The sequence below is a fragment of the Balaenoptera borealis genome (assembly GCF_965194805.1).
Source record: "Balaenoptera borealis genome assembly, chromosome: 19".
NCBI classification, from domain to species: Eukaryota; Metazoa; Chordata; class Mammalia; order Artiodactyla; family Balaenopteridae; genus Balaenoptera; species Balaenoptera borealis.
In genome coordinates, this window is record NC_138878.1 from 18,481,519 (window position 1) to 18,492,473 (window position 10,955).

At 44.2% G+C, this 10,955-nt stretch overlaps 1 protein-coding gene, 1 long non-coding RNA gene and 1 pseudogene across 4 annotated transcripts in view; all 3 read right to left on the reverse strand.

The window, feature by feature from the left end:
• Positions 1-7,443, reverse strand: part of CBFB (core-binding factor subunit beta) — a 63,147-nt gene extending 55,704 nt beyond the window's left edge. Inside the window, exons 1-3 of one of the 2 annotated variants that reach the window (XM_082368992.1) lie at positions 5,641-6,034; positions 5,326-5,412; positions 693-809 (exon numbers count right to left, since the gene is read on the reverse strand). In XM_082368992.1, the coding sequence (XP_082225118.1) occupies positions 693-809; positions 5,326-5,412; positions 5,641-5,718 (282 nt within the window). In that variant the 5' untranslated portion in view covers positions 5,719-6,034. Of the gene's footprint in view, positions 1-692; positions 810-5,325; positions 5,413-5,640 lie in introns of both variants that reach the window. The other variant, XM_082368991.1, reaches the window with a different exon arrangement.
• On the reverse strand, positions 2,579-5,317 carry LOC309617236. The gene is made up of 2 exons (XR_014237824.1): positions 4,344-5,317; positions 2,579-2,873 (listed from the first exon to the last, which is right to left on the reverse strand). It is a non-coding gene; the product is annotated as an uncharacterized lncRNA (long non-coding RNA).
• Positions 7,444-7,529: 86 nt separating the features above from the next.
• Positions 7,530-10,542, reverse strand: LOC309617192 (large ribosomal subunit protein eL22 pseudogene; annotated as a pseudogene). Its single transcript has one exon. The product of its transcript is annotated as a large ribosomal subunit protein eL22 pseudogene (transcript).
• Between the last annotated feature and the right edge of the window lie 413 nt (positions 10,543-10,955).

Genomic DNA, 10,955 nt, shown 5'->3' on the forward strand with positions numbered 1-10,955 from the left:
AAAAGATGAACCAATCCAAGATATTATTCATTAACATTTCATCAAAATCATAAACACATGTAACTTAGATTTTAATATGGCTCTCAGCTTAAACATTTCCAACTACATTTTTCATATCTTCAACCTAAACTTCCAACATAATAATTTTAAGACATTTATTTGTTTCCCAGAAGCTTTTCCTCAAAACAAAAAAATTATTTCCAAGTTAACATCTTCACATTGTTTTTCTCAAAATTAAACTTGCCATATTAACAGAAGTAGAAAGCTACCCATGAACTATTTCCAAATATTATTAAATTTTAAGCCTACAGAGCGTCTTCCCATTTTTCTCTAAATTTCATTTTTTTTTTACAACACTATAGTCACACACATTTTAGTAAAACAAAAAATTTCTTGTCAACACTTTAAAGGAATTAAGTTTCAAATGTTACATGTAAGAAAGCACACTACTCTCTTTAAGGGCTAGAACTTTCTATGGCAAATGATATAAACATGAAATTAGCAATAAAATTATATAAAAAATTTGATTTTTAAAAATTGTATTATATCTTTATAATACAGAATGAAAACAAATCTGATCATATGCCTGTATAATCAGATCTGTGATCTCTTTATTAAAATGTAAATCATCAGATAATCTCTAATAATAAAACAATCCACAGTATTTCAAATTGCAAAGAAATGTTTCCTACCTTGCCTGCTTCTCTTTCTAAGTCGACATACTCTCGGCTAGGTGTTTGTCGCTGTTCTCCCTGCCAGCTGGCCGGAAAAAACTGGAGAGACAGATTGGTTCCTGTGGCCACAAAAGCCTTTTAGAAAAATCAATACAAACAGGATCAGGAGCAGGACATTACATAAATTATGCAGGCAGTCATTTATTTTTACATCAGTTTCTGTCTTAAGCCAGGCAGCACCAAGATTACTTAAAAGTAAAAAAACATGCACTCATCATTTTTCTTAAGTATTAAGTTACAAACATCTGATTCCATTTTGAGGACATTTGCCATTGGCTGCTTAAATATAAAATCAGACATGGAATCAATACTTTCTTTCAGGTCATTTTTTGCTGACGTTAGTATAGTGCACTGCTAATGTCTAACCAGAAGCCACCATCACTGTATTTAAAAACTTGTATTTTTAAATGTGAAAATCACTGAAGAGCTGAATATTTTGAATTTTAAAGCATACCACAATTTAAAGTTGTGTAAATGAGACATTTTAATTTTTCCTGATTTCTCTTGTTCAAAGAGACACTATGCTCCAAAACCCATGTTAAAAATACACTTGGAGATGACTGGAAGTGAAAATATCTCCACAATATATCACATTGGGAGGAGCTCGTTATCATGAATAAACTAACCAAATATCACTTCAAATGCTTTTTAATAACCAAAATTTATAAGATGAAGACAATATCCTCCATTATGGTTTTTAGCAGAATTCTCTCTCTGAGACAAAAATTCTAGTTTCAGGAAAGGCTCAGCTTAAAAAATACAGACCTTTTCATCCCCATAGGTGTCTATTTTATCCAGTTTCCCAAATTCCAGTTACTTGCACAGTGAATACAAATAAATGTTAATTAATACCTTCCTACTGAAAAAAAAAATGCACCTGGGACTGTCTCTCCTCTGATAAACCATACACTAGCATGTGATGTGACTACTTCTCATCTCTCTAAAACCTTGGATGATTAAAAAAATATGCATTTTCTAAAATCTGACTTTAGGAGAACTGATTCTGACAATAACAAAAGAGTATTCATCTAATATTTATAAAAGATTTGGATGGCACAGCTCAACAGACAGACAATCTAAAACCATTTCAATAAAGTGTCATTCTGTGTAGCCCCTGAGCAATTTACTCTGTATTTCCCCCAAGTAAAAAATGGAAATAACAATGTCCCTCTTCCCCAGGGAAAATATGAAAGAAATAAGTAAAAAGCATTTGAAAAAAAATTTTTCTCATCATCTAAATGTAAACTCTTCTTTGTTGAAATCAGACAACTTTTTGTTTGTTTTATTTTAGTAACTAAAGTTCTTAAGCATAATTTGTTTCCAAGCACAGTCTTCATCTGAAAGCAAGGGGTTCACATTTTTGGGCAATTTGTTTAAAGCATTAGTTGATTCAGCTATCTGCTAGTTCCCCTGATGATTAAGGGCTTAGATTCTTTAGAGATAAAAATTACAGTACTTCCTATATCTATGACTGGTACTAGTAGGTACAACTGTCAACCTAACTGCTAAATCTCTATAGACATCTTTAATGGCATTTCCCTAATCACTGGGATACCTTTTCTTGTGGTAAATATTTTATATGAATAGAGACTGAACAAACATCAATATTACAATATGAATCTTAAAAAAAAAATTTGCCCACTATTAGCATAAGTTTAAAAAACAACCATTGAACTGAAATGAACGAATAATAGTTCAAATGAAAACAGACACTAGGTGGCAAACTGCCTAGGCTGTGTGACCTGAGGCAAATTACTTAACTCTGAACCTCAGTTTCCAGTATTTGTAAAGTGCTTAGAACAGTACCAAGTAAATGCTACATGTATTTGCTAAATAAAATGAGAAGTAATTTTGAGCTGAAGAAAACAGCCAACTTTTTCAGTCTCAGATAATGAAATTCTCAGGGCAGATAAGAGATTCTGCCCATGAATGAATACCCTCTGTCAAAATCACATAGCCATGTTTCTTCAGTATTCACCTAGTAACAAATCCTCCTGCCACCAGTGTACCCCAAATCAGCTCTGTGTTAGGTGAAGACATTCTGCAGCTCTTATTACCTCACCTCCTGCCTGAAGGCCAACCTCAGAAGAGATTTCCTGCTTCATCACTTCATGTCCATTATCTCATCAACATCCCTCTCTGAGACAGGAGAAGTGGTAAAAACACATCACTCTAAAATACCATTTCCCAAATTTATTTGACCACAGAACTCTTTTTTTTTTTTTTTTACTGGAACACCTACACATACATAGGAGTTGGGAAAATTCTGTTTGAAAACATAAAGGTGTCACACTGGTAAAAGTGTCTGTATGGAGGATTTTTAGAATGTCCTGACTATATTTTATAGGTTTCATTAAACTGTAAAATAGCACACCTGTGCCAGTCCAACATACCTTTTATTCTTCCATCTTCAGGATTAAAAATACATAGTTTTTACTGCTTTCACAATAGAGTCACCATACCTCTCGTAAGTATTTTTTTCTTTTATTAATCATTAGTGTTGAAGATATCTCTAACACTCCTACTACAAGAGCTTATATAAGGAATAAATCATATTTTACCAAATAAATTCTACCCCTCACCCATAATCACTTTTATTTCATGCTATGATATGGAGTCTGGATAAGTTTTATAACTAAGAAGAGATGAGCATCACAGCCTTACACTGTTTCGCATCTAAATACAAAATAAATCCTTCATTAACCTCACTGATAAGTTAAGGAGATGTTCATAATAAAAAGAATAAAAGAGAGGGGGGAAAGTGTTGGATATAGTTTTGGGAACTATGCATATTTTTATCATACATGGCTGCTGTCAAAATAGAAGCAAAAAAATGCCTTTTCCACACCTATTTTCCACCACCAAATAAGTAAAAGCCACAGCCTGATTATAAGTCATAAGATAAATTTTGGGCATTAAATGAAGTAACCTCTAAATTCAAATAATCAAGTACTTATGATGCAAAAGACACTGTGCAAAACCCATACAGAGGGGGCATACACGGAATTAATGTGGTCTCCATCCTCTAGAAGCTAAAAATCTCTCAATTTAAATATAGCTAACATTGAATTAAAGGGGGGGAAACTAGAAAGAGAGGGAAATGTGAAATTCCTTCCAAATACAAAGTTACTTCCAAAACATCCATGGGTTGGGTATACCATCCACCTATTCCAAAAGGAAATCCAGACAAAGGATAATATAATCACTGAGCCAACTAATGAATGACTCTTCTACCACTCAGTGCCAAAACCAGAAACTATCTGTCCTATACATTTGAATCATACAACTATTACAAACACTCAAAAAAGTGGGCTAAAATCTAGACATTTTCTTTTATAATGTGCAATAATGACCAAATATTCTAGAGTTCCTAATAAATTTGGCCAGTATCTTCTCATGATCTGTAATACAATTCTAAAAAGCCTTCATTTTAAGCATCAAAATATTTTTTAAAAATAAACGATTTCAGTGATGAAAAGGGAGAATTTTATGATATGTGAATTATGTCTCAATACCAATAAATAGATTCTCTACTGTACAAGGAATGGGAGAAGCAAATGTTTCAATATGTCTTCCTATTGTTAACCTAAATTCAAACTGCTCCCGTACCTTCAAGTGTGTGCAGATGCAATGGTCCAAGTCATGGAGCAGATAATCAGATTCCATTATATAGTGCTTCAACTTTTTTTTAAATTAATAATCAACCTCTTCTCTTTAGTTTTTTCCTATGCACTTTTTGGCTTCATCATTCTCTCTTCATTAGCATCTCCAGTAGGACAAACCAAAAGGAGATGAGGGGAACTAGGACACTTGAATTTTTTTCAACATGAGGTTTCACGGAGGTAAGGCACCAAATCTACCACCTAAAACAGGGCCTCGGATCAACAGTGGGTTTTGCAAATCCATGCAATTCTTTAGTAACTTCAGGCCTAAACGGGATATGTTTTTTAGGTTTGGGGAAAAAACAAAAACAAAAAAACACCAAATGGTTTCTTTCTGATTCTCCTGAAGCTTAACATTCTAAGAAAAGAAGATGGCACGTTCTTGAGGGCTTTTTTTCCCCCTCTATTAGGACAACAGATAACTGGATTTACTCTCAGATTTATTCTCAGCTATACTGAAAATAAGACAGTTTCACATATAGGTTTACGAAAAATCTAGCGTCTAAGAGACAAACTATCGCCCAAGAATCAGAAGCCCAATTTTTTCCGTACGGGTGTTTTCTTCCTACTAATAATCGACCCTTTCTTTAATCAGTGTTACAGCCTATACAACGACCTTTCCTTGTTTAGTTGGGCTCCGGTTTGAGTTCCACTCGCGGCAAAGTGTTTGCCGAGTCGCGTCTGGGAAACATAATCCACCCGCCGAGAACCACAGGGAAGCGTCTCCCCGCGAGGACGCGGCCCGCCAGTGTCTGGTTTCGCATTTTGAATCCCGAGTAGGAAGTGAGACGGCGCCCGCTCAGTTCCGGGAGCCGCGGCGTCCGCGGCGCCGTCCGGAACCGGCCTGGGCCGCGGCGGCCCCCGCGCAACAAGTGACCCGCGCGCGGCTCCCTCCCCCGTGCCCCCGGCCCCCTGCCCCGCCGACTTACGATTTCCGAGCGGCCGTCGCGGCAGGCGTTCTGGAAGCGCGCCTGGCGCTCCTCGTGGGGCCGGTCCCTGAAGCCCGTGTACTTAATCTGCAAGGCAGAGACGGCCCGAAATCAGAAGCCAAATCCGCGATGCCGCCCGCCCCGCGCGGCACCGATAAGGGCAACCAGAGTCTGCGGGCAGATGGTTGCCCGGGCGAGACTGCCCCTCCGCAGGCGCGCCGGCGCGGGGTTCCCGGGAGCCGCGCCGCCCAAACTTTTCTCCGCCCGGGCCCGCTCGGGGCGCGCCGCGGCCTCCCCGCCGCCCGCCTGCCTCACCTCACATTCGCGGCTCAGCTTCCTGAAGAACTCCTCGTTCTCGAACTTGCTTCTCTGGTCGGGCACGACGCGCGGCATCTTCCCGCCCTGAGGCTGCGCCGGCCGGCCGGGCTCCGGGCTTCCGCGGGCACCCGCTGGCCGGCTCTGCGCTGACCGACTGACCGCGCGCCCGCGGCGCCCTGACTCTCGCTTCTCTTTGTTTCAGGCGCCCGCCCGCGTGGGCTCCCGTGCCGGGAGTCTGAGATGCCGCCGCCCGCTCGAGCCCAGCCCACGCCGCCGCCGCCGCCGCCGCCGCCGCCGCCTCAGCCGTTGCCTACCGCCCGCGCGGACCCAGCACTCGCCGCCTCCGGCCGCCGCCGCCGCCGCCGCCGCCGCCACTTCCTCTCACCGCCCACCTCGCTAGCCCGCCCGCCCCGCCCCCGTCGGCCCCACCCCTCCTCCTCGCGCGCCCGCCCGCCCCAAACTCCAGCAAACAAAACGCACCATTCACAACTCCGAGCCGCGCATGCGCTGCCCGTCCGCCCTCGGCGCCGCTGGGCTGCAGCGAAGCGGAGCTCCTCCCGCGGCGCGGCCCTCTTCCCCTGGACCGCCCGCGGGCCACTTGGTGTGGAATCGTCCGGTGGGGATCTGCCCGGTTCTTGGAGACAGGGAGCGGCCCGTGCGGGTTCTTCCTTTCCACTGGAACTTTTGGGCTCCACAGCAGCGCGGAGTAACCCCAAAATGTCACGTGAATGCGAGGAAACTTAAGTCCTTGGAGACTTTGCGTCCGAGAACCGACCGGGAGGGGTGTAGGCTGTGCACATCAAACACTAAAGATAGAAAGAGACCAAAGAATCCATCTGAATCCGCATCATGGTGGAAAGGTCGGAGCTGTTGGAGTCAGAAGGGCCTCAAATGGGATCTCACTCAACTCCCCTGCCTGCTGGCTGAGGCCCTTAGATAGGCAATGGACCGCTCTAAGCCTCAGTTTGCTTTTTTCCAAAATGCAGACACTCACAAGCTCGCAGTGTTAGCATGAGAGCCTTTATGTAATTCTAGCACATGATGAGCACTCAATAAATTTAAGTTTCTAAAGAACAAGCTGACTTATATAACCCAATACCAGTTCATATATTTACACAAATGTGCAAATTCTAAAAAACAAGATCCACAAGTTCTAGGGAAGTCATTTAGCCCAAGCTGGAGAGAGCCTGATATGGGATTTATGGCAGAGCTTGACTCAAAGTTGGTCTTCAATAAATTCTGATTCTTAAAATCTCAGCTTGTCAAAAACTCAGTCCAAGTATGGCAAATAGGTGCCAACTCTGATTGACAGTAGCTGGCCTTATTGCAAAGGATTGTGAGGCTACACGTAAGCTCACAGGAATTAGTGCCAAGGGCAGTTGGCAATGTCTGCCTGAATGCAGGATTTGGCAGACTTTCCCACCCCTTTCTAGTCCAATCCAATCTCGTTTTTACGGATATGGAACTGAGCTAGGATGATGGAGTATCCTGGTTTTAGCAGTAAAAGTCCCATGTCCCAGGAAACCACTCAGTCCCTGGCAAACTGGATTGGTTGTTCACCCTGAGGTCCAGTTAGTGACTGATTGCCCAAGGTCAGGGAGAGAGTTTTCAGCAAAATCAAACCTGTAGGCTGGTGGTTTTCACAAACACACTCTTTCTGAATAGCAAACATAGAATCAACTCCTTCTAAGGGCATTCTCCCTGGCCTACACCTAGCCAGTGTGAATGTATGTCTGTACACAAACAGAAAGGGTATACGTAGATATGGATGTCACCAGCCACTGTTGTTGGGCCTCCAGCTATCCCAGAATCTTTCCCTCAGGTGTCTTTCAATTGCAAGTGACTGAAAACCAATTCAAAAAAACTTAAAGCTAAAAAGTTGTCAGTTTTACTTTAAGTAAACAAATCACAGAGAGGGACTCTTCGTTTCTCCATTGCTTCTCACTGCTAATTCTCTCAGCCTCTCTTCAATGGCATTCATTTCCTGACAAAGGATGGGAGCAGCCACTTCTCCATCTCCAAAGCCTCCATCTCCCAGGTTGGCCCAGTCTGGGTCTCATACTCTCCCCTCTGCCAAAATCACCATTTCCAGGCAGATGTGATGACACTGGCCAACTTATGTCACATGCTCGCCCATTGCGGATTGGGGGCCTGAGATTGGCAGCTTCAGAGAGAAGCTGATGGTTGAAAGAAGGGAAGAGCAGTTTTCCCAAAAGGAGGGAGTGAGAGTAGTACATGGTGGGCCCACTGAACAGTTTGTATCAGCTACACCTGGCAAAAGGTGCCATTTTAGTTTCACTGCCTAAAGATTCTGGTGAAACTGAAGGGGGAAACTTCACATCAGCACAAAGTGTGGATACAACCAGCCTTAAAACATCTGCACTTTATGTTGGGAGGTAAGTGAGGCAGCCTCTACCCCAAGTTACCAAGGCAGAACTAAGTCACTCACAAGGAATAGAAGTTTTCATCCATCTGCTGCTTCTCCCTTAAGTCTTCCCAGTTCAACTAAGAAGACCTTTGGGCACGAGGACAACACAGCCATTGTTTAAATGAGAGGAAGATGATGAGTTTGCTCTCAGTCAATATGGACTGTGGTCTGGGGAACAGAGTCTCTGCTGTTGACTTCTATAGCAGGAAGAAAGGATAGCCCATGTGATGCCATGCAACACCACCACATTCTGTTTAGGTAGACATTTGTGTAAAACCTTTCATTTCTGTCTCCAAAAGATGATTCACAGGGAAGCACTCTTACTCCACAGTGGGTCCAGGTAGGGCTCACGGACCTGCAGCTGACCTTGGTGTTTGGATTCTAGCAATAATTGTTTCTGGGGCTTCCCTGGTGGTGCAGTGGTTAAGAATCCACCTGCCAATGCAGGGCACACGGGTTCGAGCCCTGGGCCGGGAAGATCCCACATGCCGTGGAGCAACTAAGCCCGTGCGCCACAACTACTGAGCCTGCAAGCCACAACTACTGAGCCCATGTGCCACAACTACGGAAGCCCATGCGCTTAGAGCCCATGCTCCGCAACAAGAGAAGCCTCCACAATGAGAAGCCCGCGCCCTGCAACGAAGAGTAGCCCCCACTCGCTGCAACAAGAGAAAAGCCCGTGTGCAGCAACAAAGACCCAATGCAGCCAAAAGAAAAAAAAAAAAAAAAAAAATTGTTTCTGCCTTGGGAAATGTGGAATAAATAAAAGTTGAAATCTCACTAGAGTGGCCTAGATGCTCAGACAGACATGAACTTCTTGTTGTTGTTGTTCCCAAGTTTTATTCAAGAACTCATACAAAATATTCCAGATAGTTGAATTTTAATCCTCATCTTCCTCCTCTTCTTCATCTCGATTAATCTGGAAGAAACGCAGTTCGTAACTCTCTTTGCTGTTAGCAACTATGCATAACCAATCATGTAGATTATTCTTCTTCAAATATTTTCTGGTGAGATATTTCAAATACCTTTCGGGAGAAGGCACCTTAGACGTTACAGTGATCCTGCTCTTGCTTCTTCTGATTGTTACAACCCCTCCACCAAGATTCCCAGCTTTTCCATTCACTTTGATTCTCTCCTAAAGAAACTGCTCAAAATTGGCAGCATCCATGATTCCATCTTTTACAGGGTGGATGCAGTCAAGGGTAAACTTCAGCACTAGCTTCTTTTTTTGCCCCCCTTCGCCACAGGCTTTTTCACAGGGGCCATGGCAGCAGCAGAGGCAGAAAGCCCCCATGAACTTTTTTGACAAGGAAAAGGTCATGGTCAAGACAAATCCCTTCCAGGCTCAAGGGGGCAGGACTAGGAGCAGTGGGAGTTCAGAGCAGGACAGAGAACTCTAAGTGTCAGCCTCCCAGGGGTGGGGAATGCCGTCCTGAAGGAAAGGGATGGGAAAGTCTGCCAGGCGGACCCAGAACAGCAGCACCACAGACAGCCTTAGGCAACTCCAGGCCACAGGGTAACCCACACTCGCCATTGTCTGGCGTCCAACCGGCCAGGATGACCGGGAAACGAGCCGCAGGCTGAAGGAGGCCATCTCCTCGACTGACCTCTGTATGCCTTTTTTGGTTGTTGCTAATTTTTTTCCACTTATTTTAAAAACTGGATTAAAGGAAATTAATAAAGGAAAATTTCACCTACATCAGGTGTATTTAGCTCTGTGCTTCTGTCCAGATGGGTATGGACTGGTCCAGGCACCACCCAGTGAAGGAGTTTGCTAAGAGCCAGCTCTAGTAGGGCCCACAGATGGAAGCCTGAGGGTGTCTGTTCATTGCCTAGAAACACGCTCCCAACCCCACAAACCTGGCTGAATTCTCTGAAGCCCTGCTGCTTGGAGCCTTCCTTTCCTAAGGATTCCGTCAGCCCAGGGCCTCCTCTCTCCTACTTTCCCAGTGGGCAGCTGCTCCCACTGATCTTGAATGGGTGGGCAGAGAAAGCACAATACCCCTGAGTAGGGTATTGAGGGAACCCTTAATTGTCTGGCCCAACTGTGAAGCTCTGAACTGGGTGCTTTTATGCCCCTTATGTCAGTTAATTCCCACAACCACCTTCTAAGACAGGCCTCCTTGTCCCTGTCTGACAGATAAGGAAATAGAGGCTCTGAAAAGGTAAATAAGTGACCACAGGACATGGACAAGACCCTGACCCATGAGAGATAATGAAATGGCTAAGCCTTTGGGGTGTATCCTCTTTGTCCACTCCTCACCATAACCCTGCAAGTTTGTTGTTATTGACCCTATTCTACAGATGAGGAAACTGGGGTTCAGAGGGGCTGGTGCCCTTAACCATTCCGTTCCAAGGCCTCTACCAGAAGAGATGCCAAAAGTCCTGCTTGTCTCCTTAACTGAACTGCGAGCTTGTGGAGAGCTGTGGCTGGGGTTATTCCTCCTGAAGCACCCTACCATGCTCCCAAAGGGGCCCCAACGGGTTGAATGAAGGGGTCCTGCCGTGGGCCTTGAGGCAGGACGTGGCTCTTGCCCTTGATGGCTACACATTCCTGCCCCCTGAGCCCAACTGTTTGTCCCTCCTTGGCTTGAAAGGTCAAGGCCTAGACATCCTGCCACCCAGGTCCAGCAGAAAGGATGGCTTTATACAGATCTGGTGTTAGCTGCCACCCACATCTGCCTCTCCTCAAAGTGAGGGTGAAGTCCTTCCAGGTCCCTGAGCCACTGGTGCACTATTTTCTAAAGAAACAGTTTCCCGTCAGTTAGTGAGGAAATAGTGTACCATCTTGAAGCTGAAATAGGATCTGGGACCACAGATGAATGTTGAGGGGGGTGGGAGAGAAGGAGAATTAGGGGCTGGCACAGAGCCACTAAAGCCTGGC